Raw genomic sequence first — 27,153 nt, forward strand, 5'->3', positions numbered from 1 at the left:
GGCGTGGCCAACGGAGGCCTCGGAGGCGCCAACCAAGATGGCGGCGGCTGTGGCGGCCGGAGGAGCCGGAGGCGGCGTCCGGGGCAGCCTCTCCATGGCCCCCCTCGCGGCTGCTGCCCCTTCGCCGCCTCCCTCGGAGCGCTTCTCGCTGGTGGTGGTCTTCGGCGCCGGGGGCGGCCGGCCGGGGCTGCGCAGGGCGGTGCTGGCGGCCGTCAGAGCCGGTGAGGGGGCGCCGGAAGTGGGGGGAGGGGCGCGGGCGGGGGGCTTCGGAGTCGGGGCGCCCTTCCGCCGCCGCCTCCCTCCCCCCCAACGCCCCGCCAGGGAGGCCGGCGGAGAAGCGGCGGAGGGGAGGGGAGGGGAGCAGCGGGACCCCCGGCCTCCTTGCAGGGGGAGGGGCAGAGGCCGGCCGGAGCGGAGCGGCCCGGGTGGGGGGGGCTGATGGGCGGGGCAGCGGGGGAGGCTCCTTCCTGGGCGGCCAGGGGTTGGGGCTTCTCGGGGGGGGGAGGTGGGCATCCCCCCCCCGGAGGGCCTGGCGGACAAAGGGCCGAGCCTCCCTTCCGCCCTTGGGGCTGCTGGGGAGGCCCTTCGGCTTCGTCCAAGGCGGGCTCTGCAGGGGCTGGGGAAGGAGGGGGGGCGGCGGGTCTTCCTTGCAAGGGCTGCGGAGGGGGCTCCCAGGGGAGGGGAGGGGAGGGGAGGGGAGGGGGCTGCCTCCTCCCCTTGGAGGGGCTCTGGGTCATCTGCGGTTAGGGTGGGGGGGGGCGGTGGGCATCCCTTCTGCCCCTCCCCCTCTCCTGGGCCTGCCCCCCCCCAGGTGTGGCTTTCAGGAGGGGGCCGCATGGAGGAGAAGCTGCAGCAGCGTCTTCGAGGGCAACCGAGGCTGGGAAATTTCCAGATGTTGTGTTGCTTTTCTGGCATTTTTTTGTCCAGCTGGTCTGGATTTATGTTCCAGGCATTTTCATGAAAGCCTTTTGGTTTTGTTCACCACTTGGAGACCCTGAGAATTGGGTGCCTTTCACAGGTTTAAATAATAAACAGAAAAGAGCGCCGATTCCCTTAACTTCCCCCCAGGATTTGGGTTCTGTCTCCCCGATACTCCCCTATAGTTTGGCTGGAGGCAGAGCCCAGCCAGCATCTCCTGGGATAGAAGGAGCCCTTTTGAGGGTGCAAAGGATGCTGGAGGGCTTGAGGACGGAGGAGAGGCCGGGCTGGGCTTCCTGCAAGGAAACCAGCTGGACACAGAGAATAAAGAGCAGTTGGTGGAAGGAAGTTGAGGTCAGAACCGCCTTTGCCATTCCTGGCCCCGCTGCGTGATCTCATCTCTGTGTGATCTGTGGGTGTCACAACGCCCGGGTGCCCTGGAGGGGCAGAATGGAAAGGCTTGAGCTCCCTTGTGGCCTCCAAGCACCCCGTTTCCCTTTGAAAGGCCGCAGGAGTTGTCTTTCTCGGGCATTTGGGGTGCTGGAAAAGCAGCTGCTTTCTCTATTATTATTTCTTTTTTAAAGAAGAGCAAATCTTTGCAACCAGCATTTTTTGGGTGGGAAAAGGAGAGAGCATGTGTTGCTCAGGACTTCTCAAAGAGAAGGTCCTCTGGGGAATACGGGGCTCCCCCCACTCCAATTCCCAGCTCTTCTGTGTGTTGGGGGAGGCTGCTTCAGCTCTTGGGGCTGTCTTTGCCATTTGTTGGCTTTCCCAGTTGGTGGCAGCCCCACCGGTCCTCTCTGCTGCAATAGCGGTTGGGGAAGTGAGGTGGGGAAGAGGGCAGCACCAGGGCCTTGGCCTTTGTTGGGATGGTGACTTGTCCTTGAAGCAGTGGGTCTACTTGGACCTTGTCCTGGCCTCCTGCTGGGGCCGCATAAAGAATCCCTTTCCTCCAGGTGTCCCAGCCCAGCAGCAGAAATAGGGGGACGATCCCAGCCAAGCAAAACCAAAATTAGCGGCCGGGCGGTTCTTGGAGGAGAGCCTGGCAACACCTTTCCTTCTGGGATTGTTTTCAAGGCAGCAAATTGCTCCCAATTGCTGCTTCCCCGCCCCGAGGGGAGGGAGGTTCCCCCAAGCTGGAAGTCTGCTTTTGTTTTCCCAGTGCACCTGAGTCACCTTGGCAGGGTGCGAGCAGGCCAGGAGCCAGGGCCAGGTGCGCACCTGTTGGGATGCGCCTCTTCTGTGGAGGGGATGGGAGCCTTGCTCTCGCCTCTTGCCAGGAAGATGCCGCCGGTTGTGGCTTCAGCTTTTCGTTTGGATTTGGAGGGGCTTTTCATTTGCTGAAGAAACAGGAGACTTTCTCACAGGTGGAAGACATGTGGCCTGTTTGCTTTGCACAGGGTGGACTTTGTGCAGGTCCCCTGCAACTATTGTTAGAACCACCAATCCCTTGAGCCTTTTCTGAAAAGAAGAGCTCCCGAGGGCAGACAGTGGGAGGGTGGGTGGGTGAAGTAGAGGGGTGGGCCAGTGGAAGCCCCTTGCGAAAGGGAAGAATCCCTGACTGAGGAGGCCGGCATTCCTCTCCCTTGAAAGGCATCTGAAGCCGGGGTGGCTAGAAGGCTGCCGGGTTTGGGTTCCGGTCTTTAAGGCAACAGCTGCTCTTTGATCTCCATCCTGGGCAGCTGCTCATGCTGCCTTGGCGGCTGGGCCTCTCGCTCTGCTCCTAATCCCAAAGGCCTGTCTCTGTCCGGCTGCTTTCTGGTTGGTTTTATTGATGCTGGCATCAATCTCTGCGGGAATAGAAGTGGTTAAACTGCCTGCTGGATGCCTCAGGGGAGCCTCCTCTCTCTTCGTTCAGGGATGCTCTTAAGGCCCTGACTGAGCTCCCAGGTACCATTCCTGCTCTTTCCTCCCTTTAGCTGAGCCAGGGCGGCTTCTTGAAGGGAGGGGAGGGTCCCAAAGCTGGTGGGGCCTCTTGTAGTGGGGTGGATCGGGCAGGGAGATCCTCTTGAAGGGCTCCTCTCTGGCAGCTGCCCCAAGCAGGTTCCTTGGGGGCTGCATTTCCTTCCCAAAAGCAGCGGACATGGGGCTCCTTGTGGGAAACAGGCAGCCTGGTTGATGGTATCGGTCTCAGCTTGGAGGCCAGCATTGGGTGGGCATGTCAGCCACCTCTTGGCCTGTTACTCTGAATGCCTTTGGGCTCACCACCTTCATGCCCTGAACCAGCCACTGTGGGACTGGCCCCGTAGTGGAGGAGAAGGCCCAGAGCCTCTTGACGGGTAGGATGTATTCTGATGAATGGGGGCAGGCAAAAGACCTCAAGGCAAGGAACATTCTTTGGGCTTGGATAAGGAGGCCAAGCTCCCATGTGGAAAGTCCTTGGAAAGTAAGGCTGACTTGCCTTCTAGAGACGGAAGGGTCGGATTCTGCTCTCTTTGTGGAAGGCAGGGAAAGCGGCAGCTTCAGAGAGGGAGCGAGCATCATTGGCTCTGCCAAATACAGAGGACGGAGGCTCTGGTCACCCACAGAGAAGTACACGAGGATGGCCCTCACTGGACCCCACGCAGGCCGAGCAGAAGAGAAGGGATGCCCTCGGGAAAGGCCATTGTGGTTTGCGGGTGCTTGTTCCCGGGTGCCAGCAGCTGGATTCCTCCGCAGGCTGCCTGGAGCTCAGCAAGGAGATGATTCTGCACGGAAGCATGGGTTATATTTAGTAATCCTTGCTGGAGGAAATGAGGAAGGTAGGACTGCCTTGAAACTCAGGCTAGAAACCGGGAGACGGTGTTCTACTCCCACCTGAGGCACAAAGCTAGCTCGGTGATCTTGGGCCAGACAATCTCTCTCAGCTCCAGGAAGGAAGCAATGGCAGAGCCCTTCCAAAATCTTACCGAGAATACTGCCGGGACTAATCCAGGCAGTTGCCAGGAGACAAGACTGACTGGAAAGGGCAAAACGCACAAGCAGACAAGAACCCACCATGACAGTCCCAGGGAAGGAAGGGATCCAGTGCCCGAGCTGGTGAAGGTTGCTGTCCCCCATGGCAGCCGGGAGGCCTCAGCATAGTCCTTGAATGCTTCCCTCCCAGTTTCTGGAGCTCCTGGTGGGTGCTTTCAGCTGGAGCCTTTCAAGCCACGGTCTTGGTGGGCCAGCTCTCTTAAGCCGGGATACTGCCTTGAGCAGCGGGCATTGTGTAATTTGGAGATACAGAGCTAAGCTGCTCTATTCCTTCTCTTCAAGCTTGTTTTAGGAATTTCTCTCCAAGTCTTTTTTTTTTAGGACTTCTTTTGACTTGGGTTTATCGCTGAAATCCTCTCACAGTTCCCTTAAAGGAGGTGAAAAGCAGTCAGCCCTCTCCTCTCTGTCCCTGGGCAACCGTTGCTTCTGCCTATCCTGTGTTCAAGCCTTTGTTCCACGTTCCAGATTAATGTATAATCTGATCAAGAGAAGTCTTGGCAACCTAGCCAGGAAAGCTCAGATGACACACAAAGAACAGTGGGCCCATCCTCCCCAGCTCCTAAGGGTGCCCCCAAATACACAAGGACAGCATGGCTCATCATCAAAGAGTCGTGGTGGTGCAGTGGTTAGAGTGCAATACTGCAAGCTACTTCTGCTGACTGCCGGCTGCCTGCAATTTCAGCAGTTCAAATCTCACCAGGCTCAAGGTTGAGTCATCCTTCTGAGATCGATAAAATGAGGACCCAGATTGTTGGCAATAGGCTGACTCTCTGAACTGCTCAGAGAGGGGTGGAAAGCACTGTGAAGCGGTATATAAGTCTAAGTGCTATTGCTATCATTCAATTGAAAGGGTAGCAGGGACCCCAACATAGAGAAAGAAGTTGCAAAAAAGCTTGGACATCTCATGGGGGTGGGGGAATGTTCTCTCAACTACCCACTGCAATCCCTCCAGAAAACCAAAGAACTAAAAATAGAAGAAGAAATGATGGCTGCATTCGATGTCACAGCACTCTTTACGTCTCTAGATCCAGACGTACCACCACACCACACCCATGAGGTGAGCAAGTGTGTTAAGGCCGAAATCATGGCCCCCATCGGCCTCCCAGCCTCTACGTTTCCTATAAGCGCGCCCACAAATCGGAGGGACGCCCCTGGGGTTGCCACTCTCGGGACTCACAGCTGCGTCTGTAACGCATCACCTGGCAACCATAGCGTTCAAAAGCATGGGCCTGGGGTGTAGACCACACCTTTGTCATAACAAGAAAGACAGGGAGGACCCATCTAACAGTCAACAACCTCTTCAAAGGAATAAAATTGACAGGGGAAGAAGAAAGCGAGACGCTGCCTTCCTGGATATCCTTACCTGTAGAGGGAATAACAGCAAACTAAAAACCCAAGTTTATTGAAAAACAACCCACAAGTGCTCCATTGTCAAAGTAACAACTGAACTTCCCAGAGCACAAATGCACCACAGCAATCCAGAACACCAGAGAAAGGAAAGCACCTGAGACCAGGTCTATGACAATTTGCCATGGCCAACTCACCGCGGGACAATTCACTGCGGGACAAGAATTACGCTAATGTCAAAGAAATGGTGGAATAGAATAATTAAAGGATGCAAAAGGAGGGACAGAATGAAATGTGAATGGCAAAAGTTAAAATAATTTTTATTTATTTTAAATAATTAAATAGAATTGTTCAATTGTCCCGTAGCAACTGTGTCCTGCAGCAAGTTGGCCATGGCAAGTTGTCCCATTCTCTCCTAGACCAGCTAAATAAAAAAAACGCCGGGGAATTTCTGAAAGCTTGGCATTCAGACAAATTAGCCATCAACAAACACACAGAGATAAGTCATGCTTACAGACCTTTGACAAGAGAAAATAAAAAAAGCTAAGAAGGAAACAAAAAGACAAGAACCTGTCCTCTCCCACATTCAGAGAAGCAGGGATTTCCACCAGACAAACAAGCAGAAAACAATGACATAATCCAGGAGCTAAGATTCACAATGAGCCCAGATTCTTTCCTTAAAAGGCGACAAAACACTGGAACTTTCCTTCACCTCAGATTGGTAAACAAGTTTTCCAAATGCCTGGCTGTTACACATGAGGTTTGGCTTAAGAGGCAGAAGCTAGGGATAATGACTTGGAACAACAGAGCTCCTTTAAGTACTACCCCAGTTCCAGGTGGTATTTACCTTGGGTTAAGTGCAGAGTACAGGAAAAGCTAAGCGATAAATGGACTTGTTTCGTACGATGTATTCTGACAGCTTTGTTGAGAGGCAGGAGGCCGTGTGGTATTGCGGCAACATCATCCTGTTGTGTTGTCAACCTGCAGCTTTCTAAATATTCTATGACCTACATGCAAACGTCGTTTTCTTTGCTTTGTGGATTAGGAGTTCGGCTGGGTTTAAAGATAGTTATGTTAGCACTAGAATGGACAGCTCGTTTTTAGCCTCTCCTAAGTCCAGTTTCTAATAATGCCATAAACTGAGCTGAAGCTAAATCTCCCCTGTATTTTGTTTTGTTTTTGTTTGCTGCGTAGGCAGGACCCAGATCCTTTGTAGGCCCTGCTTTTCTAGGTAGGCTGCTGCTTGGTGGAGGCTGGCAGAATTGCGGGATCTTCTCAAACATCCCACTGGGAAAGAGGTCCCAGAAAGTGCTGCCTGGCACTTCCAGACTCTGCTGAACGATCGGGATCTTTGGCTGGGCTTCTGGCTGGGCTGTGGTCACGGTAGCCACCGGATATCAAGAGGGCTCTTCCTTTGTCCGGCTTGGCTATGTTTGACCACCCCAGGTCGGTCCCCTGCCAGGATCTGGCCCTGACGGTGCCAAATAAGTAGTTTCATTCTACCTCAGATCCAGGTGATGGTGCTTGGGGGGACCAGTCCTGTCCAGAAGTGGTCTTGACATGACTAATGTATTTAAAGGCTAGCCGTCTCAGGTTCTTGCCAGAATAAAAAAACAGGGAGTGAATTCATTAGATAAAAAATAAAAACTGGCTTTAGGTGTGCCTGAGGCTCTTTGTCCTTCCTTGACCACCCCAAGCCTTGGGGTTGAGGTGGCCTGAGGAGCTGATTCCTCTCCCAGCATGCGCCCTTGAATAAAGCTGCTCAGGCCACCTCAGCCCCAAGGCTTGGGGTGGTCAAGGAAGGACAAAGAGCCTCAGGCACACCTAAAGCCAGTTTTTATTTTTTATCTAATGAATTCACTCCCTGTTTTTTTATTCTGGCAAGCACCTGAGACAGCTGGCCTTCCCGGTGTTCCCAAAGCAGGGCTAGAGACGCAGGGAGGGGGCAGCCAGTGGTCATCCTGGCAACCTCCAGCATCTCCTCCCAGGCTTGGCTCGCCTCTGAGACAGGATTCGCCCCTTTGTCCTCTTCCGCTGGAATGACGTGGCTGGACTTGGGGGCTTCCGCTCCGATGGACACTTGGGGCAGTCCTGTCAGTGTTTCCACCCGCAGAGCTGCAGTGCAGAATCGGGTCATGTGTTCTGCAGCACTAAGATTAGTCCCCCCCCCCCGCCCGATCAGAGCCTGCAGCGAGTGGCTCCAGAACTGGCTGGGGGCTTCGCAGGGTCTGCGTTGCAATTTGGGGACGTCGGCTGCTTTTTCTGCACAGCTTCGCTTTTGAGAGGAGCTGATGTGCAGAGCAGAAAGGCTGGGCCTGCCGCCTCCCCCCCCCCCCCCGCCCCCAGCGTGTGGAGCCTTTGCGGACAGACCTTCCATGCGCAGGGTGAGGGGGGTTTCTTGGGGGCCTAGGCAGCAGCATGCACAATGCTCTGAAGTCCACACGCCCCGCCTGACCTTGCCAGAAATGTTCAAAAGCTGACACATAGTTGAAAAGACTCATTTTGAATTGGAAAATTTAAAAAGCTTTAAAGAGACTTAGAATTCCCCCCATTGGAATTAGAAAAAAAATATCTGGCTTTCCTTTTATCTCACTGTTTTTTTCAAATTCTGAGAGGTGATACTTTTCCTGTTGGACTGCAGCCCACACAGACTTTCTGGCCTCTCTGCAACTTCACACGGAGGCAGCCAGTGAAGAAAAAAATGAAGAGCGGCTGCTGTGTTGGAGCAGGCTTTCCCCCTCGGAGAGGAGGAGGAGAAATAGTTCCCTTTTTCTGCTCTGCTTCCTCCGTCCTGACTCCCAACAGGAAGCCACAGTCAGAAACCAGTTCCGGGCATCTTATGCTGGTCTGAGAACAGAGGTTGGAGCCCGTCTGGGATTTTGCCTCTGCACTTCCTCCATTCAAAAGAGGCCAAAGAAGCCTCAAGCCCCCGATCATAGTGGCAGCCTCAGCAATATTGCAAGTAGCTACAGCCGTGGTGGGAAGGCCACAGGCAGCATCTCCCCTTCCCCTCCCCAGCTTTTAAATCAACCCCACCTAGAAGGTGAGAAGGCCCTTTGCTGGGCAGCGGAGGGATGTCTGCTCCTCTTAGGAACCCTTTGCTTTTCATTGCAAGCGACACGGAACAATATTGAGATGGTTTCATCTGGAAGGAACCCCAGAGGCCTTCTAGTCCAACCCAAGGCAGGAGCCGTACGCCATCCCAGTCAAATGGTTCTCTGCTCTGAGGGCTCCTTGGTGCTCACTAAGCTTGCTTGTTTTCTTGCAGATGCTTCATTACCCAAACTAGGTTAACGTCATTGGTTGTCCCGGGAGCCAATGTGGGGTCTCAGCTCTTGAGTTTTTGGACTTCATTCCAGAGCAGATGTCCAAATTTGCCCCAAAGTGTGGCTGTAGGGTAGCCTGTAGGACGGAGGAGGAGAAGCCCCCGAGGATGCCCACGTGCTGGAGTTGCAAAGACTGTTAATTCTGGAGATCTGAATTTGTTTGCTTTTTTTTTTTTTTAATTTGGTCTTCCAAGTCACGCTAGATTTGAAGTAATCGTAGCCATCATCTTTAGTTGTTTAAAAGAATTGCAAATATCCTATTTTTTAGTTTTCATTCTTTTTTTTTTGTGAAACATCAAAAAAGATACTCTAGTGTCTATGCAGCAAAAAAACCTGCATATGTTATGGTGGTTAAACAGAATAAGCAAGAAAAAAAATAGCTCTCTAGTGTCATTATAAGATTCCAGTCCTGAAACTCACCATTATATCTGGCCTAAATCGACCCCATTGCTCTCTACTTATTTTAGAATGTAAAGCAGCAGTGGTAATGAACACATCTGATATCCTTTCCTTAGCTCCAAAAGAGCCATCACTTATATAAACTCATCCCATCGGCCAAAGCCCTTCGTAGCATCGCGGGTTCCGTGCTGCTTTGTCCTCTTCAACGGCTCCCCCGTTTCTCTGTGTTAACACGCTCAGAGGTGAAGCCAAAAGGGGACCAAACCACAGGAGACGAGAGAACCTTCCGGTCTCTTGCAATTCCAGCACGTGGGAAAAAGTCCTTGACTTACAGCCGTTCGTCTAGTGACTGTTCTCAGTTACAACAGCACTGAAGGAATTGACTTACGACTGCTTTTCACACAGCCAGCCGTTGCAGCTTGGCAACTGGCATGTATTTATGACGGATGCTGTGTCCCGGGATCATTGAGTCGAGGACTGCCTGTGTTTCCTGGTCTCGGTTCCATAGAAAACGGGATCCTTGGTATCTGCTCCAATGCAGCAACTCTTCCACTCCCAGAGTTCCAGGTGCCTCCGAAGGGGCCGTGGAGGCGCGTGGAGGGCCTTGTACGGTCAGTGCAGGTTTCGGTCGGACAGGCCGCCAAGTGGCCCAGAAACAGCCGGAGACACGGCTTGCTCCTTGGTCTGATGTGCTGGGCTTAGCATCCTGCCTGCCTGCCGGTCTTTGGGGTTCCTCTGATCCCTTCAGCTAACCTCATTTCTCTGGAATTGGGGATCGGGGGTTACAAAATACCTGACCCCCTAAGGCCCCCATTGGCTGCCTCCATCATTTCAGGGTGAGCTTGTGGGGAAGGGGAGCACAGTCCCAGCCGGAGGGGCCTGGGGGGCGGGCGCCTGCCTTGGGACTGCAGCAATCTCCACAGACGCCCTCTTGGTCCCCAGGTTGGAGCACCAGGTGGGGAATGCTTCGTGTGCTCCAGGGTGATTCTTACACAGCTCTCTCATTTCTTTCTGGCAGGGATCCGTTCTTGGGATATCGACCTGACCGCCTGCAACCTTGATCAGCAGCTCAAGCTCTTCGTCTCCCGCCACTCTGCGACTTTTTCAGATATAGTGAAAGGTAAGGAAATGGCTGAGCAGCTGCTCCCCCTCGGGGCTTCCTACCAAGCAGCCTCCAGGGCCCTGCCAGAGGTCGCCTTGACCGGGGAATTCAGAATAACAGAGTTGGAAGGGACCTTGGAGGTCTTCTAGTCCAACTCCCTGCTTAGGCAGGAGTCCTTATTCCATCCCCGAAAAATGGATGCCCAGTCTCTGCATAAAACATATAAAGAACAGTTGCAGGAACTGGGTATGTCTAGTCTGATGAAAAGAAGGAGTGACATGATAGCAGGGTTCCGATATCTCAGGGGCTGCCCCAAAGAAGAGGGAGTCAAGCTATTCTCCAAAGCACCTCAGGGCAGGATAAGAAGCAATGGGTGGAAACTAATCCAGGAGAGAAGCAACCTAGAATTAAGGAGAAATTTCCTGACAGAACAATTAATCAGTGGAACAACTTTCCTCCAGAAGTTGTGAATGCTCCAACACTGGAAGTTTTTAAGAAGATATTGGATAACCATTTGTCTGAAGTGATGTAGGGTATCCTGCATAAGCAGGAGGTTGGACTAGAAGACCTCTAAGGTCCCTTCCAACTGTTGTTCTAAAAGCCTCCAGGGATGGAGCGCACACAACTTCTGGAGGGAAGCCGTTCCACCAGTTAATCGTTCTTGCTGTCAGGAAATTTCTCCTTAGTTCTAGGTTGCTTCTCCTTGATTAGTTCCCATCCATTGTTTCTTGTCCTGCCCTCTTCTGCCTTGATACTGGCATGGGCAGATGGGGGGAGTGGCACTGGTGCAAGCTGGGTATGGGGCAGGGCTTGAAAACCTTCGCCTGGACTATGCCTGGGGCCTCGTCTGTCCTTTCCGCCCTGGCATTGCCGCCCCCCCCCCATGGCCCTCTCAATCATGTCTTTTTGAGTTTGGGTGTGTCCGAGCCAGCTGTCCGACATGGTGTCCATCAAGGCGGGCAGAGATAGAAGGGAATGTGCTGTAGCTGTTTCTCTAGAGAGTCTTTGTCTATGTTTTCATCTCTTTTAAAAATAAATGTTGAAAAATTTAAAAATAATCAAAGATACTAAAGTTGACATTCAGAAGAAAATTCAGAGAAAACAAATGGAAGAAGGAGATAGAAAGGCAAGGAAAGAAATAAAAGATTAAAGGAAAGAGTAATAGTTAAGGAGGTGACTTCCTCCTTAACACAATTCCTTCCTCACAATAATTCATCACAGGCAAACTTAATATTTCTCCTCCCCCCCCCTTTATAAGGTGGTCTGCATATATTTCTTTTTTCCTTAGAGCCCACCCCTCGTCCATTTGCAAAGCCAAGCATCAATAATAGCGGGTTGCTAGCAAAAAAACCTGTAAAGGCCAGAAGCCTTGAGTTAGGTCTTGTTTTAACCCTGTTAATTTGATTTCTCCCCAAAGCTTTTACCAAAAGCCTTTAAGGGTCCAAATTTTTCTGGCCCCTTTGTCTATTTTTTTTTTTCTTTCTTAAATTCTTTCTTAGTATTTTTTTCTCTTTGTTTCTGTTTCTTAAAGTTATAGTTAACTTTATTTTTGTTCGAGACCAGAGGGAAACTCACCAGGGGGCTTTTCAAACTTCACCTTTTGAAAATCTCTAATATCCTTAATATAGTTAAATAGGGGAATTCCAGAAGTGATTAGAAAGTGTGGTTAGTGAACTCGGGGTCCTTTAAAAGACTCCGCCAGAATTGAGAGTATGAAGATTCCCTTCATTTCTCCATGCTCAGATCTGTGGGAAACCACCATCCTGCTGCCTCATTGTGAGGAACTGCCTTTGGGCACATAAGTGGTCGACCTCCTGTCCTCTCTTCACCCAGAGAAGTCCTGCAGGACAGGGCGACTCTCTGGCCCTTTGGTGCTTGCTGTGCGCGTCTCCGCTTGATTGAAGATGGGCCTGGAAGCACCCAATGCTGCTTGTATCGCTGTGTTAGGAACACAGAGTGTCTATCTGTACTTGTGAAATCTTTCTTTTTTTTTTATTGCAAACGTTTTACAATTACATTTTCACCCCTTTTTCCCCCCCCACCTCCCCCCCAGACTTCCCAACCTCCCTAACCCTCCCCTCCCCCCAGACTTCCCTATAATATACTCATACTCATAAAAAACCCTTAATATAACACTTATATGTAAACTTGAACCCCTCCCTCCCCTGTATAATTTTTCTCTTTACCTCATTACATTAAAATATTTCTAATACATTATTTTCAAATAAAAGCTATTTGATACTTTCTAGTTTGATATTTGTTCTCAACATATTCTATCCACCTTTTCCATTCCCATTCATAAGTCTCTTGTGAACAATCTTTTAAATATGCTGAAATCTTCGCCATCTCTGCAAAACTGGCCATCTTCAAAGTCCATTCCTCGATAGTGGGCAAAGCTTCATTCTTCCAGTATTTACCTATCAACAATCTTGCCGCTGTTATCATATACAATATCAATTTTGTTTCACCCAATGTAAAACCCTTAACTATACCCAATAAAAACAGTTGTGGAGAAAATTGAATTTTTTTCTTCAAAACATTCTGCATGACCCACCAAATTTTTATCCAAAAAGCCTTAACTTTCCTACAGGTCCACCAAACATGATAATACGTAGCATCCAAACATTCACATCTCCAACATTTTGGCTGAACATTAGGGTACATACATGACAACTTTTTGGGATCTAAATGCCATCTATAAAACATTTTATAGAAATTTTCCCTCAGGTTCTGCGACTGTGTAAATTTAACATTCTGAACCCAAATTTTTTCCCATGTTTCCAACATCACTGGTTCTTCAAAATTTTGTGCCCACAACTAATTCAGTTTCTGAGTCCCTTTCTAGCAAAACATTATAAAGCCTTTTAATATGCATTGGACCTTTCTCTCTTATATGTCTAACCAATTCTTCCTCGTGCAACATAATACCACTTTTTTGGTCCTCTTTCCATCTCAATTGTAATTGATTATATTGTAACCAAGTTAAATTAATCCCTTCGTCCAACAGTGTCTGCAATGTCTTCAGCTGCCATCTGCCCGCATCTGTAAAAAGAACCTCTTTGTATAAACCGCCCCCGAGTGACATTATATTTGTATTCCACAAAGTATGACCAAGATCCAGCCATAGCGGTATTTTATAATCCCATTTGAGTCGGTGCTTCTTCCAAACTCTCATCAAAGAGTCTCTAAGTATATGACTTTTAAATACTTTATCAACTTTGTCATCATAAAATAAGTAAGCATGCCATCCAAATTCAAGATCAAAACTTTCTGCATTCAATATTCCAGCCTTTTTACTTCCAAACCAATCACTTGTTAAAGTTAAAGCTGCTGCATCATAATATAACTGTAGGTTTGGAAGTTTAAGACCTCCTCTTTCTGGAACATCTTGCATAATTTTCAATTTCACTCTCGGCTTTTTCTCGTTCCAAACAAACTTATTGAGTCCAGTTTGCCAAACTTTCAATTGTTTATCGCTTTTAAGCACCGGAATCATTTGAAACAAAAAAAAGAAATCTTGGCAAAATATTCATCTTAACTGCCGCTATTCTTCCAAGTAAAGACAGCTGCAGTTTTTTCCAAGTCTCCATGTCTTTCTGCACCTCTCGCCACAACACCTCATAGTTATTTTGAAACAATTTCATGTTTGATTCTGCAACCTGAACTCCTAGATATTTTACCTTAGGTACAGTCTCAAAACCTGCCCTTCTTTCAAGCTCATGTTTGCGATCTTGTGTCATGTTTTTAGCTATCATTTTGGTCTTTTTTGGAGTCAGTCTAAAACCTGAAACTTTACCATAGTCTTGTATAATGTCCTTCATCAGGATTATTGATTCCATTGGTTGTGATAGGGTAACAACCAGATCATCTGCAAATGCCTTTATTCTGTAATCCTCTTGCCTAATCATTATACCTTTCAAGATATTAGAGTCCCGTATTGTGTTTAGCAAGACTTCTAGTGTTAGAATAAATAAAAGTGGGGACAACGGACATCCCTGTCTTGTTCCTTTTTCAATTTTGAACTCTGTTGTCAAACTTCCATTAATAATGATCTGTGCCTTTTGCTCTTGATAAATTGCCGAAATCGCCTGTATAAATTGATCCCCAAAATCCATCTTTTTAAAAGTCTTTAATAGAAAATTCCAATCCACTCTATCAAAGGCCTTCTCTGCATCCAGAAAGACCAGCACTGCAGGAATCTGTTTATTCTTCTCAAGATATTCCAATAAATCTATTACTTGCCTTACATTATCCTTCATGTGTCTGCCCTCGATAAATCCCGCTTGATCATCATGAATCACCTTTTGGATTACTGGCATCAACCTGTTGGCTAATACTTTCGCATAGATTTTATAATCTGTATTCAAAAGAGATATTGGTCTATAATTCTCTGGTTTTTTAGGACCGACTTGTTCTTTTGGTATCAAGGATATATAAGCAGTTGTCCATGATGGGGGTATTTTACCCCCTTGTTGAATATTACAAAATAAATCTCTTGAGTTGTCCCACCATTTCAGCTTGCAAAGTTTTATAATACACTGCGGTCAAACCATCCGTGCCAGGAGCTTTGGCTATTTTTAACTGTTTAATTGCTACTATTATCTCCTCCTCTGTTATAGGATAATTCATTCTTTCCTTTTGTTGATCAGTAATTTTTGTAACTCTTTTATCATTTAAATATTTTTCTATAAGTCCATTCTGCACCTCCTCTTTGGCATATAGTTTGGTATAATAGTCCACAAAAGCTTCTTTAATTAATTTTTGTTGAAAAATTTCTTTCCCTCCAATATCAATACTATCAATAGTCCGTATACTTTGTTTTTTCCTCAATGTCTAAGCCAACCATCTGCCCGGTTTATTAGCGTTACAAAATGTGTTATGCTTCGCATATTGTAAGTTTGTTGCAACTTGTTCCGCCATAAGCATTTGAAATTGGTCTTTCAAAAGTTTTATAGCACTACGTATTCTTTCATCTGTTGGATTTTTAATAAGTAACTGTTCTTTATTCTTTATTTCTATTTCCAGTTCAGATCTTTTTTTTTGTCGGAACAATCTATGTTTAGAGTTCATGTAGATAAGTACCCCTCTCATATAAGCTTTACTTGCGTCCCACACAATTTCGATTGGGGTACCTTTATTCAAATTTATTTCAAAAAATTCTTTCAAATGCTTTTTAAGTTCTGTTGTATTTTTTTCATATCTAAACAAATTCTCATTTAATCTCCAAGAACGTCTCTCAACCTTATCCATCTCAATTTCTATCCATACTGGGCTATGGTCAGTCAAAGTTCTTGGAAAAATCTTTGTTCTTTTTGTCTTAACAAGTAAGTCATCTGTCAACAAAATGAAGTCAATCCTAGAGAAGTGAAATCTTTCAATGGTTCCCTCTGCCTGCCTCTCTTTGGGGCTGCCTCTTCTCTCCCTCCCTTCCTTCCTTCTAGCGAAGGATCCGGTTCCATCTCGGCCCAACCTGCCTCTCAAGGGGGCTGCGGAGAGGAAGGAGGGAGGGAGAGGGTGAAGGAAGGGCTCCCTTCCTCCTCCTCCTCGGAACAACTGGCCCAGTTGTCCTGCGTTGGGGGTGGTCTGGTGGGGGTCCCATGGGTCAAAGGAAGAACAGCATTCGGTGTTGTGTACCTGCTGTGCAGCTGTGGCTTGGATGGCGTTGCCTGCTCACCTTCCACACTGATAACTTTTGTGGGTTTGGACTGTTTTGGTTCTTGTTTAACAAGTTAGCTTTTTGCATCGTAGCTCTGAACCTCTTCTCCCCACCCCAAATTCCGCCTAGGGTGCCCCTCTCTTCCCTTCCCGTCAGCCGATCTCTGAGTGCAGGGAGGAGGGCTTTCTACGTCAGCTGGCTTCGTTTAGCCTCCCACGTTACTTGGGGAGAGCCCTGGCTTGTCTCCCCGGCAGGGCACCTGATCAGCAGAAAGGGGTCTGGAGTGGGTCCCATCTGTTCTCTGGACCCTCTTTATTTTGGGCAGGCAGCCAGGGTGGTGCTGGTGGAAGTGCCCGTCAGCTCTTCTCCCCTATCTTACCTGGGCCTGTGCCTCGCCGAGCAGCCAGGTCACTTCCTCCCGGAGGCCGAGCACCCTTCCCAGAGCCCGGGATCTTGGCAGGGGCAACCAGGGTGGGGCGCCTGGGGCAGTGCATTGGGGTTGTGGGCCAGCCAGTGTGGCTGTCCTGTCCCTGCCATTGGCCCGTGGGTTGGTCCCATGACTTTGCCCTTTCACGGGTTGGGTCATGTTTGGGCCCTCCTGGGTCCGGCATCTCGAAGGCCTTCCTTGAGATGGGGTCCCCCTCTCCTGCCCCCTCCCCTGTCTCGGATCTGCTGCTTTCTGGAGGAGCAGCTGCCCGTCTGGAAGGGAGGAAACCTTGGCCGCTGGGGGTCTGCTGTAGCCAGAAGGCCAGCGCAGCCCCTGGCGGCCTCCGTGTGATGGGGGGGGGGGTCCTTTCCTTGGCTGTAGTGCTGGTAGCGCCTGCTTTCTCTGAATAGTCCACCCAGCCCCTGTGGCCCAGACTAGCCTGGGCAGAGGGCGCTGACCGCAGACTAGCCTCTGCTAGCAGAATGCTCGCTCTAGTGCAGGCCCCACTCTGCTGGATGGCTGCTTTTTCATTCACGGCCTTGAAATCGTGGCCTTGCCTGGCTTTGGCCTGGCAGTGGCCACGTGCTCAAAAGAGCAACTGAAGAATAGCTTCCTTGACTTAACCTCAGGCCCCCCCAGGGCATGGCTGGATTTTGCCCCAGAAAGCAAACTTTTCTTTAACGGAGAAACAAAACTGCTCTGTTGAGAGCTTTCAGCCATACCCTGGTCAGCTGCTTACATAGAACAGCCAGCTGTTCTTTCTGGGACCCCCCTCCCTTCCTTCCTTTCTTTCTTTCTTTCTTTCTTTCTTTCTTTCTTTCTTTCTTTCTTTCTTTCTTTCTTTCTTTCTTTCTTTCTTTCTTTCTTTCTTTCTTTCTTTCTTTCCTTCCTCCCTCCCTCCCTCCCTCCCTCCCTCCCTCCCTCCCTCCCTCCCTCCAATACTCTGTTCTGAGTCTTTTGCTGATCAATTTCACTGGATAAGCTTGAATTCAAGTAATGGAATAATACTTACTTTCATAAATGTTTAGCATGTTCTTCTAGTTAACCAAACTGTGTTTTCAGACTTTCTGTCCTAGGAATATGCTCTGAATATCAGCAGAGTGTGTGATGAGCCAAGCAGTTGAAATTAAATGTTCCATCTGGGTTTGAAACAGACCAGCTTGGCCATTCCAGAAGGGTTGTGAACTTAATAATGGAATAGTTGTTTTGAGCTCCACAGACTCACAGAGTGACTGAAATGGTTCCCCCCCCCCCAAAAAAAAACTTTCAATGGTTGCATCAGAGACTAATGTGGAATGCTTTTTCCCCCCGCCTCCCCCTTCCACTTGGAGCTTTATCTGGGAGGTGCCGGTCTCCTTTTGGGTCAGGGGCTTAGAGTCAGTCACTCCCTCAGACAGTTAAGTACAAACATTCCTTGTTTAGTGGCCACATTTGGGGCTGGTCACTGCTCTGGTGCCCCTTGTTGGCAGATTCTCAGGGTGCATCAGACTGGCTGCTGCTGCTTGGAGGTCAGATGCTGGGTGAACCTCTTTGAGCTGAATGTCAGGGTTCCAAGTAACACCCCCAACAAAGAATAAAAGAGCCTCCCCCCCCCGTCTCTCTCCAAGCTGCTTTGCAGTTTCCCAGCCATCCCTTTTCCGTCTCCTTGCAGGCTGGGGGCTTCCTGTCCCTCTGGAACTTGACTCTGTGCTCCGTACCCTGACTTTTTTTTTTTTTTAAATTTGATTTATATGCCGCCTTTCGCCGGAGACTCAGGGCGGCTTACAGTGCGTTAAGCAATAGCCTTCATACTATACTATACCCAGTTTGTGGGGGCAATAAGCTGACTTTGTATAAATATATGTATATTTATACAAAGTCAGCTTATTGCCCCCACAAACTGGGTCCTCAATTTACCTACCTTAGAAAGGATGGAAGGCTGAGTCAACCTTGACCCTGGCGAGATTCGATCTTACTTTAATTGCAGACAGCTGGTGTTAAATTACAGTGCTTTAGTCTGCAGAGCTATCCAGGCTCCTGAGGCTTTCTGGGGTTCCTCCTCGCCAGCTGCCCAGGCGGCCTCTCCCTCTCAGGATGGCTCATCCAACCAGGAATAAATCTCTCTAGTGCTTGCCCGGCTGCCGGTCTTCTTGCTTTTGGATGTGGGGGGGACGGACGGGGACTCTCCTGGGCCAGGGGAAGGCTGGGGTTCTGCCTCGTGTCCTCCCAGCCTTTCAAGCCCCTGCCTTCTGTCCTCCTCCACAGGCCAGCGTGCCCTCCACCATCGTGGCGATGTGCTGGAAACCTTAGTGTTGCTGAACCCTTCAGACAAATCCATCTGTGACGAGGTGAGCAGCAGGCCGAAGTCTTCCTGGGGCAGAACTCAGGCCGGACCCAGAGCTGCCGCTTCTTTGCGGTGGTCCCCGTCTTGGCAGAGGGTTGGAGACGGAGGGCAGGGCGTGAAAGGAGGTCTGAGCAATTCAGGAGGGCTCCGTGGCTGCCAAAGGAGAAGCAGGGAAGCTCCCCAGAAGGGGCTTTGGGGAGGACCACCCGCATGGCCCCCCCTTGGGCCATTTCCCCATGCCCTCATCTTGGACAAAAGCTGCTCTCTCTCTCTCTCTCTCTGCCCAGGCAGTTGGTGCCTCTAGCCTGGCAGAGGGGGGATGAGAAGGATGGGGCCCACCCTCCCCACAGCCTGGCCCCTCTAGGTGTGAGGAGGAGCCTTGCAACTCCCCCCCCCTCCCGGCAAGGCTGGCATCCCCCACCACTATGGACGGAGCGCTTGCCCGAGGCACCCCATTCAGCCCAGACCACTGAATTGGGGCAGTAAATTAAGTGGCCAAAGCCAAACTCTGCCAAGGTTGCCCTGGGGCCTCTTTTTGATGAGCGGCTGCCAGGAAGAGCCAGGCTGCTCTGGTTGAGGCCTGGTGCTTCAGGGCTATGGAGGGAGGGGGCTTCTCCACTTGCCCCATTTCCCCTTCCTTTCTCTCCCTCTGCAGCTCCGTAACCTGATCACTGACCCTTCGCGCCACAAGCTGCTGATCTTTGCCGGGCCCTGCATTGAGGAGACGGGAGAGCTGGTGCTGCAGATGGGCTCCTTCTCCTTGCGAGACTTCATCCAGGTCTTTGCGGACAAAGAGGTGAGGCTTGGCCTCACCTGGTCGCTGAACGGGGCAGCCAGGAGGGCAGGGAGGGGTTTGGCTGGTTCCCGATCAGGATGCCAGAAAGTGGGGCTGGTAGGGAAGGCATACTGGGCCAGGGAAGGCAGCGGCTGACGGGCGCTCTGCTGCTCAGCGCCTCAATATTTTATCTCTTGGATGAAAATGCCAAAGCAAAGCAAACGGAACCTGCAGATGGCAGCAAGGGCCTGGGGCAGCTAGGAGACCAAAGGCAGAGTTTAAAATGAAGGTGGGCCAAAACTAAAAGAATAAACGTTGGCAAAAACAAACATGCAGTTCTTAGTTTAGAGAGCAGAAATCCGATTCGGAAGTGCAGGGTGGGGCCCAGGTGCCTGGCCGGGTCACAGGACTTGTGGAAAGATGGGAATGCCCGCTGACTGCAGGCTCGCTCTCAGCTGCTTCTGCAAAGACACACGGCCCACAATCGACTTTTGCTAGCAGCAAAAATGAAGCTTCCGAATAACGGGAAGTGAGGCTTCCAGCTGACAACCCTTAAGGATCACACAGTCCCAGCTTTTAAAGACGTTTTGAACAAGCTGGGAAGCATTTAGAAATGGGCAACACGGAAGATGGTGAATATTGAGGCGAAGCCCCCTGAAGACCGATGTTTAGCCTCGAGAAGAGAAAATGGGGGGTGGGGGTGTATCGCCTCCACCCTCTTCCGTCCCCAGGCGGCCTGATACCACGAGGTCCCCAAGCGCCCGCCCCAGACCACTGCCCTGTGTCCCAAAGCAGAACAGAGCACCCCAAAGTGTGTGTAGGTTTGAAGTGGGGGGGAAGGGGGGAGAATCAGGCTCCAGTGGCCCCTGAGCTGTAAATGCAACCTTTGGTTTCCCTTGTGTGAGGAAGGGGCTCCCCACGAAGTAGGCACTGTTCAGAGAGAGGCCTCTTTGGGGAGGGGGTTTAAACTCCCTTCTCCCCTGACTCCCCCCCTCCTCCTCTTCCAGGTTGGGGAGCTGCTCAGCTCAGCCGACCCCTCTGCTAAAGCCAGCTTGACCGTGATCTGCCCAGACTTCGGGGAATGGAAGGACCCTCGCCTCAGCCAGCACAACCTCTTGGACTTCATAGACCTGCACTTCAACCCTGGCTGCGTGCTGCCCCAGATGGAAGGCTTGCAGGAGTTCATGGAGTACCTATCGGAGTCCCTGGAGCCCCTGTCCCCCTTTGACCTCCTGGAGCCCCCTAGCACGGTCGGCTTCCTGAAGCTCTCCAAGCCCTGCTGCTATATCTTCCCTGGGGGGCGAGGTGACTCAGCCTTCTTCGCAGTCAACGGCTTCAACCTCCTAGTGAATGGGGGGTCCAACCCTCGGTCCTCCTTCTGGAAACTGGTGCGCCACCTGGACCGTATCGACTCCATCTTGGTGACCCACGTGGGGACCGACAGTCTGCCTGGAGTGAACAGCCTGCTCCAGCGGAAGCTGGCCGAAATGGAGGAGGACCCTTCCTCCCAGTGTCCCCAGGTGGACGACTGGGTGAAGAACCTCATCTCGCCAGAGCTGGGGGTGGTCTTCCTCAACGCCTCGGAGAAGCTGAAGGACATCGAAGGGGATTCCGGCGTCTTGAAGAGCTGCGACGAGGCCAGTCTGACTCTGCAGTACCTGCACAAACTGGGCATTCGGCCCAAGCCGCTTTCCAGGGAAGCCGCTCCCAGGACGGAGCCCACCATCCTCTTTCAGAAGATGGGTGTAGGGCGCCTGGAGATGTATGTGCTGCACCCGGTGAAGGGCAGCCGGGAGCTGGAGTTCCTGATGCAGCAGTGGCATGGGAATGGACACCCCAAGGGGCTGGAGCTGCCCCTGCAGTGCGTGACCTCCATCTGCGCGCTCCTTATCTGGCACCCGGTGAGCCCCACCGAAAAAATCGTCCGGGTCTTGTTCCCAGGCTGCACTCCCCAGGCCAGGATCTTAGAAGGGCTGGAGAAGGTCAAGCATTTGGAGTTCCTCAAGCACCCTGTGGTCACTCAGAAGGACATGGACTCTTTCTCCATCTCCCAAGCCAAGCACAAGAGGGCAGAGAGTCAGGAGAGTCTCAAGTCCAGCTCTCGGCTCAGCCTGACCGAATCCAAGGAGAAGAAGGAGACAAAGCTGACCGGTGCCAGGGACCGGCCCAGGGCGCCTAGCGAGGCCTCCAAGGGCAGTGTTGAGGAGGAAAAGGCCAGGGGGGCCCAGCTGAAGACGGAGCCCTCGGTGGAGAAGAGCAGGCAGGATGCGAGGCCCAAGCAGCAGAAGGAGAAGCCGGGGGCCAAGAAAGAGGGGAAGAAGGCGCTGCCGAAGGAAGAGGCTCCTCAGGAGAAGGAGGTGGCCAGGAAAGAGGGGAGGCTGCCCAGGAGGGAGCCAGCCAAGAGAGAGGAGACCAAGAAGGAGGGGAAGCTGGAGGACAAGGCAGCCAAACTGCCCACAAGAGAGCTGCGGAGGATGCCAAGTGCAGAGGTGAAAAGGCCGGCCACCAAAGCGGGCACTTTCAAAAAGATGATTCCTGCTCCGAAAAAGGAGCTGGAGAGGCCAAAGAGCAAGTTGCTGAAGGAGACCCCCGGGAAGCCCCCGAGTGGCACCAAAGGCGGCCTCTCGGAGGGGTCTAAGCCCTCATCCTCAGAGAAGGACACGCAGGAGAAGCTGCGCAGGGGCTCCCGCCAGGCGGGGATGGCAGAGCAGGTGCCGGGTCAGCCCGGCGCCCTGGGCAACAGCCAGCTGAGGCCTTCCCCGTTAGGCAGCGTGGACTGCCAAGGGAACGGCCCGGAGCCCGCCCAAAACGGCCTGGGCACAGAGGGGGGCCCAGAGAGCCCTCAGCCTTTCCGGCATCTGGAAGCCGGCTCGCCTTTGAAATGGATTGGGCCCCCCTCCCCACTGGTCAAGACTCCCAAGAGCGACCAGAGCATCAACCTGGAACTGTCCCCCACTGACCTTCAGCCCCGGCTCAACCACTGCCCGGACATGGAGGATGCTGGCGGCAGCTCTGAAGAAAAGACCCTGGAGATGATGTCCCCGGCCAGCGCGGGGCGCACCCCTTCCCACCACTCCCCCATGGAGGACATGGCCATGGAGGAGGAGCCCGTGGCCCTCGGCAATCCCTGGAGGCCCGATGGCACCATCCCTGGTCCCCGAGCCTCGCACGACAACTCTAGCTCTTCCCAGGAGAAGCCCTCCAGCTGCCTCTCCCCGAGCCTCTTTCGGGACGACCTCCACGATGTGTCCCCCACGCTCACTACACCCTCGCTGCCAGCCGAAGTGGGCTCCCCCCACTCCACCGAGGTAGACGAATCGCTCTCGATCTCCTTTGAGCAGCTCCTGCCGCCTGTGAGTGAGTTCCCCCAGGAGGAAGGAGAGGGCATGCAGGCTGGGGGGCTCACCCCAGACCCCGAGCCCACATTAGGGAAGAGCGGGATGTCCTTGCCCATCCTCTCCTGTCACCCCCAGCGCCTGGATGGCCGGGTCCTGCCCAGATCCGGCCGGCGGTCGGATTCCCCCCACGACGTGGATCTCTGCCTGGTGTCCCCTTGTGAGTTTGAGCACCCCAAGTCGGACAGGTCCCCCTCGGCCAACTTCAGCCCCCGGGACATGTCCAACAGCAGTGACTTCTCCCAGGAACTGGCTAAGCCCCCATCGCACAGGAAGGGCCCCCGAGCCCGCCGGTCCCACCCTCTGCTAGACGAGACCCCGCCGACGTCCTTCAGCGAATCTCTCCCCACCCTCTCCGACTCAGACGCCCCACCTGCCATGGAAGAATGCCTTTCTCTCACGGCCGACGGCGGACTGGATTCGGACGATGACCCAGAGAGCCTAGCCCAGGCCCGTGACCCGCTCCCGGCTGTCCTGAAAGACCCCTGCCCTCTCCCTGCCCAGCCGGGCATCTGCATGGTGGATCCCGAGAGAGAAGGGGCCGCCAAAGCCAAGCGAGCCTCATCGCGGGGGGGTTCGGCCCCTCCCAAAGCAGATGCCCTCAAAGCCGCTGCTCCCAATGCCCGGGCGAAGCCTTCCTCAGCCAGCGTGGGGGAGAGAGCCCGGCTGCCGGCCCCCGGCAGAAGCGACCCCCCAAACTCTCGTGCTAGCGGGGACAACCGGTTGGCCTTCACCCAACGGAACGCAAATGCCTGGCCTCTCCCGGGGGGAGGAAGAGCCACCCCAGCAGGTAAGTGTTGCCCTTCCCGACTCAGAGTAGGTGCCCGAAGCCAGCCCTGCCAGGCAGGCCAGCCAGGAATCTGGGCTCTGCGGGGCTCAGGCTGCTTTTCTGCCGAGAGCCCCTCTGAGAACTGAGTTGTGCCCTGCCCTTTTAGGAGAATTAGGAGGCGCCTGAGCTGTTCTGGCCTCTTCCCGCTGGCCTTGGCCTTAGGCTCCCCTCCTCGCTTAGGACCTGGAGCTGGAGCCAGCAGTCTTGGCCAGGGCCATTTCTCTAGACTTTGGCCTTCCTTTTGGTCTTCACGACCGGTCAGCTGAGGCCGGGCATTGCTTGCTTGCTTGCCTGCTGTGAAAGCCAGTTTTGGGGTTTATCCTTACAGCTGCTCAGAGGGGAGGTGGGCTAAGGAGGTCAATGGCCCAAAGTGGGGGGGGGTCCCAGGTGGGGGGTCTGAGGCTCAGCTGGAGGCATTTTGTGGCATCCCTGGCGCTTGGGCCTCTGCTCCCCGTCCGCCTCTTGCTCTTCTTCCTCTGCAGGGGCCCGTCCCGGCCTGCCACGCTGCCCAGTCTACCTGGAGCTGGCCTACCTGCCAGGCTCGGCCAGCGCCCAGAAGGTGGACGAGGACTTTTTCCGCTGCGTCCGCTCCCAGTGCTACGTCATCAGCGGGGAGGACCACCTGAAGGAGAGCGTCCTGCGGGGCATCCTGGACGCCCTGCTCTCGGGGAAGCAGCACTGGGCCCACGACACCCAGGTAGTGCCCGGGAGGGAGCTTCTTCTCTGCCACCTGCACGGGGCCTCAGCTGGCACACCTGCTGCCAAGGGATTGTGAGGGGCGCAGGCTGAGGAAAACTATCTAATCAGGAGGGTCCGTTCCCACAGCTGGGAGGAGGGGGGGCTGAGGTCAGGCCTGAGCCGTTTCCTCCTCTTTTTAATCCCTTGCCCTGGTCCTGCCTCTGGGGCAAGAGGAAGAAGCCCGCTGTCTCGCTCTCCTGTGGGGCAACCCTCCGGATATCAGAAGGGGCTGGCCTTTCCCTCTTCTACAGGCTGAAGGTCCCAAGTCTTTCTCCCTCCCCAGGCCCTCCACCCCAATGGCCGTCCTTGGCACCTGGTCCCCCCCCCCGGCCCCTCTTTCCTCTGAGTGGGGTTCTCAGAAGGGAACAAGGACGTCAAATGGGGGTCTGACCGAGGCAGCCCAGGGCCCGGACTGGCTTCTCCTCTTAATGGACCTTTGGGGTCCAGCTGGTGGTCACCCAAGAGACCCGGATCCCTTCCCCCTATCCAAAGTCGGAGCTGCACGTTTCCCTGCCCCCCTCATTCCCGTTGAATTCCTACCCTGGGGTGGTGGGGGGGAGGCAGTCCAATATTTGATCGCTGGGATTTAGAAGACCCACCCCCAAACTCCAGAAGACTCTGATCTCATAGAAGACAGAATAATTTGTCTCCTCCCCAGTGGGAAACCCGAGACGGTCGGTCGGTCGGTCGGTCGGAGGCCAGAGGGGAGGGCTCTGGTGACAAAGGAGGAGAGCTGGGCTGGAAGGGGGGAGGATGAAGTGACTGGTCCCTGCCCTCCATTCCGAGGCTTTCTAGCCACCTGGGGTCAGATTAGGAGGCAGCTGACCGCTGAGCTGTGTTCCTCCATTTCTGCCCAAGGTGAGCGTTGTTAAAGGGAACCCATACAGAGAGGAGGGGTGCTCTGCAGGGGACTCTAGCAGTTCGGAAGAGGAGGAGGGGGCGTCCAGACTTTCCCGCTGGGTCTCCCAGTGGCCAGGATGGGCCCCCTTCGCGTCAGAGCGCCTTAAATGGAGGGGGGGGCGCAGGGCGACCAGGGCCTGGGCCCTCAAGGGGTGGAAAGTAAAGCCTCTTCCTGTCTCCCCCCTGCTCAGGTGACCCTCATCCCGACCTTTGACTCGCTGGTCATGCACGAGTGGTACATGGAGACGCTGGAGCGGCGGCAGGAGCTGGGCGTGACTGTCCTGGGCAGTAACAGCACCGTGGCCATGCAGGACGAGACCTTCCCTGCCTGCAAAGTGGAGTTCTGAGCAGGACCGGAACTGAGGCGGGGGGGGGGGGTCTCCTGCTCCCTCCACCTTGATGGGCCAGTTGGTGCGGGAAGAGGCGCCCCCTTCCAAAGCTGTGCTTCATTCCAAAAGAGCCCTCTGCCTTCTGGGGCTTGTGGGTGGGGAGGGGGGGCACCAGAGGCGCTTTGCGTGCCCCTTGGAGAATTGCATCCCGCCTCCCCATTTGTCTGGTTTGTTTGCATGTTCACCACCACAGCTTCTCCCCAGCCCAGGGAGGGAGGGATGTGGGGGGGAACAAGAGAGGCCGGGCTGTGACTCCCCCCTCCCCCCGTGGCGTGGTTGGGGGGCTGCTTCTCCTCTCTCCCCACCCCCACCCCCTTTGATGTGGGACTAGGTGCCTCCCCGCCTGGAGCAGCCCTTCCTTTGTCTCTGGGAAGAGTCCAGTTGTTCAGGCGGCCGGACAGCACAGGGTCCAGTGAGAGTATCTTGTGCTGGCCCTTCCTCCCCCCTCCCCCCCCCCCCCCGCTGGCTCTGCCTCCCTCCGCCCACAGAGAGCTGTGGGGTGGCAGGTGATCCTTTTGGGCCTCCCCTGAGGAGAAGCGAGTGCGATTTTGGGGGTCTCCGGCCCTCCTGAAGCTTGCAGAGGAGCGGCTTTGCGTCTGGCTCTTTCCTGGGGAGGCTGGGTGTGTGTGTGTCAAACAGTCCCAGTTCACCCCCCCTCCCCCCCCTTCAGCCTCCCACTCCAGACCTCTTCTACCTCTTTATGTTCAAAACCTTGGAGGGTTGGGCAGTTTTTCTGGAGGCTTCAGCCACAAAGGCCCAAATCCAGCACATGGCGCCTCCTCCGGGGCCTTTGTGCAGCTCTGGAAAGACCCCCCCTCCTTTTAACGTTTGAAGGAAAGTTGGGGGAAATAAGCCCCTTGCAATGTGACACTAAATCTTTCGTTTTCTAAGGAAGGAAATGTGGTTTTTTTAATGCGTTTTTATATTTTTTTTCTAAAAAAAACCCCACCCAAACTTACCATATGGAAGGTTTATAATTTATAGGATGGTCCCCTGTGTGGGAGGTTGGGTGGGCCTGCCCTTTTGCTTGTCCTCTCCCCCACCCCCATATTTCCTCCTGCCTCTGGGGTCAGCCCTGTCTTTTGTATCAGCATGATGTGTGTCTAGAAGTATTTGGGGGTGGGGGTGGGGAACGTTTTCACCACTTTTGTATGGAAGCCTGGCAGAGGAGGGCGGGGGAAGGGGAGGGCTGGCTGGCCACCTGGGGGTCCCCCTCTCCCTGGCCTCAGCCGACCTCTCCTCTCCCAGCTGTAGGGAAAAAAGGATGTGGTTGTTGTAGCCATTACACAGTTAACCCCGTGATACACAAATGTTATGTTTGTACACACACAAATGCACACCTGTGTTGAACTCTATTAAACCATTAAAAGAAGTACATAGCTCAACATGTCTCTCGTGAATCTCCGGGCCTCTTCAGGCGCTGCCAAGCCATCAGGGCCCACGGCTTCTCTGCAGGGAAGGGAAGTCTGGGCTCGCGGCCCTCCTGTGGGGTCCAGCACCTGCACCCCCTGAGCCTTCACTTTGGACCCGGCAGGTGGCTGTAAATGGCTTGGAATGCGGCCCCCTCACCGAAGGCATGGCTGGCCGGGTGACACGGGGGGCGTTTGGGATCCTGCCCGAGGGATCTGGGGAAGGAGCTCCCTTCCTGCCCTGCAGGGGTGCAGACAGGTCACT

The 27,153-nt window shown here is 53.1% G+C and overlaps 1 protein-coding gene across 2 annotated transcripts; it reads left to right on the forward strand.

Moving 5' to 3' along the window:
* Nucleotides 1-26,864, forward strand: MAP1S (microtubule associated protein 1S). Of its 2 annotated transcripts, none has more exons than XM_034425860.3 (7): nt 1-221; nt 9,964-10,065; nt 18,375-18,457; nt 19,109-19,249; nt 20,236-23,413; nt 23,935-24,149; nt 25,282-26,864. In XM_034425860.3, the coding sequence occupies exons 1-7, from the start codon at nt 38-40 to the stop codon at nt 25,435-25,437; spliced, it is 4,059 nt and encodes a 1,352-aa protein (XP_034281751.2). In that variant the 5' UTR covers nt 1-37; the 3' UTR covers nt 25,438-26,864. The 2 variants fall into 2 exon arrangements, with proteins under 2 accessions (XP_034281751.2, XP_034281752.2); XM_034425861.3 differs by lacking the exon at nt 1-221 and adding an exon at nt 9,274-9,512.
* Nucleotides 26,865-27,153: the final 289 nt, after the last annotated feature.

The sequence above is a fragment of the Pantherophis guttatus genome, chromosome 1 (genome assembly GCF_059756535.1).
Source record: "Pantherophis guttatus breed Tessera chromosome 1, ASM5975653v1, whole genome shotgun sequence".
NCBI lineage: Eukaryota > Metazoa > Chordata > Lepidosauria > Squamata > Colubridae > Pantherophis > Pantherophis guttatus.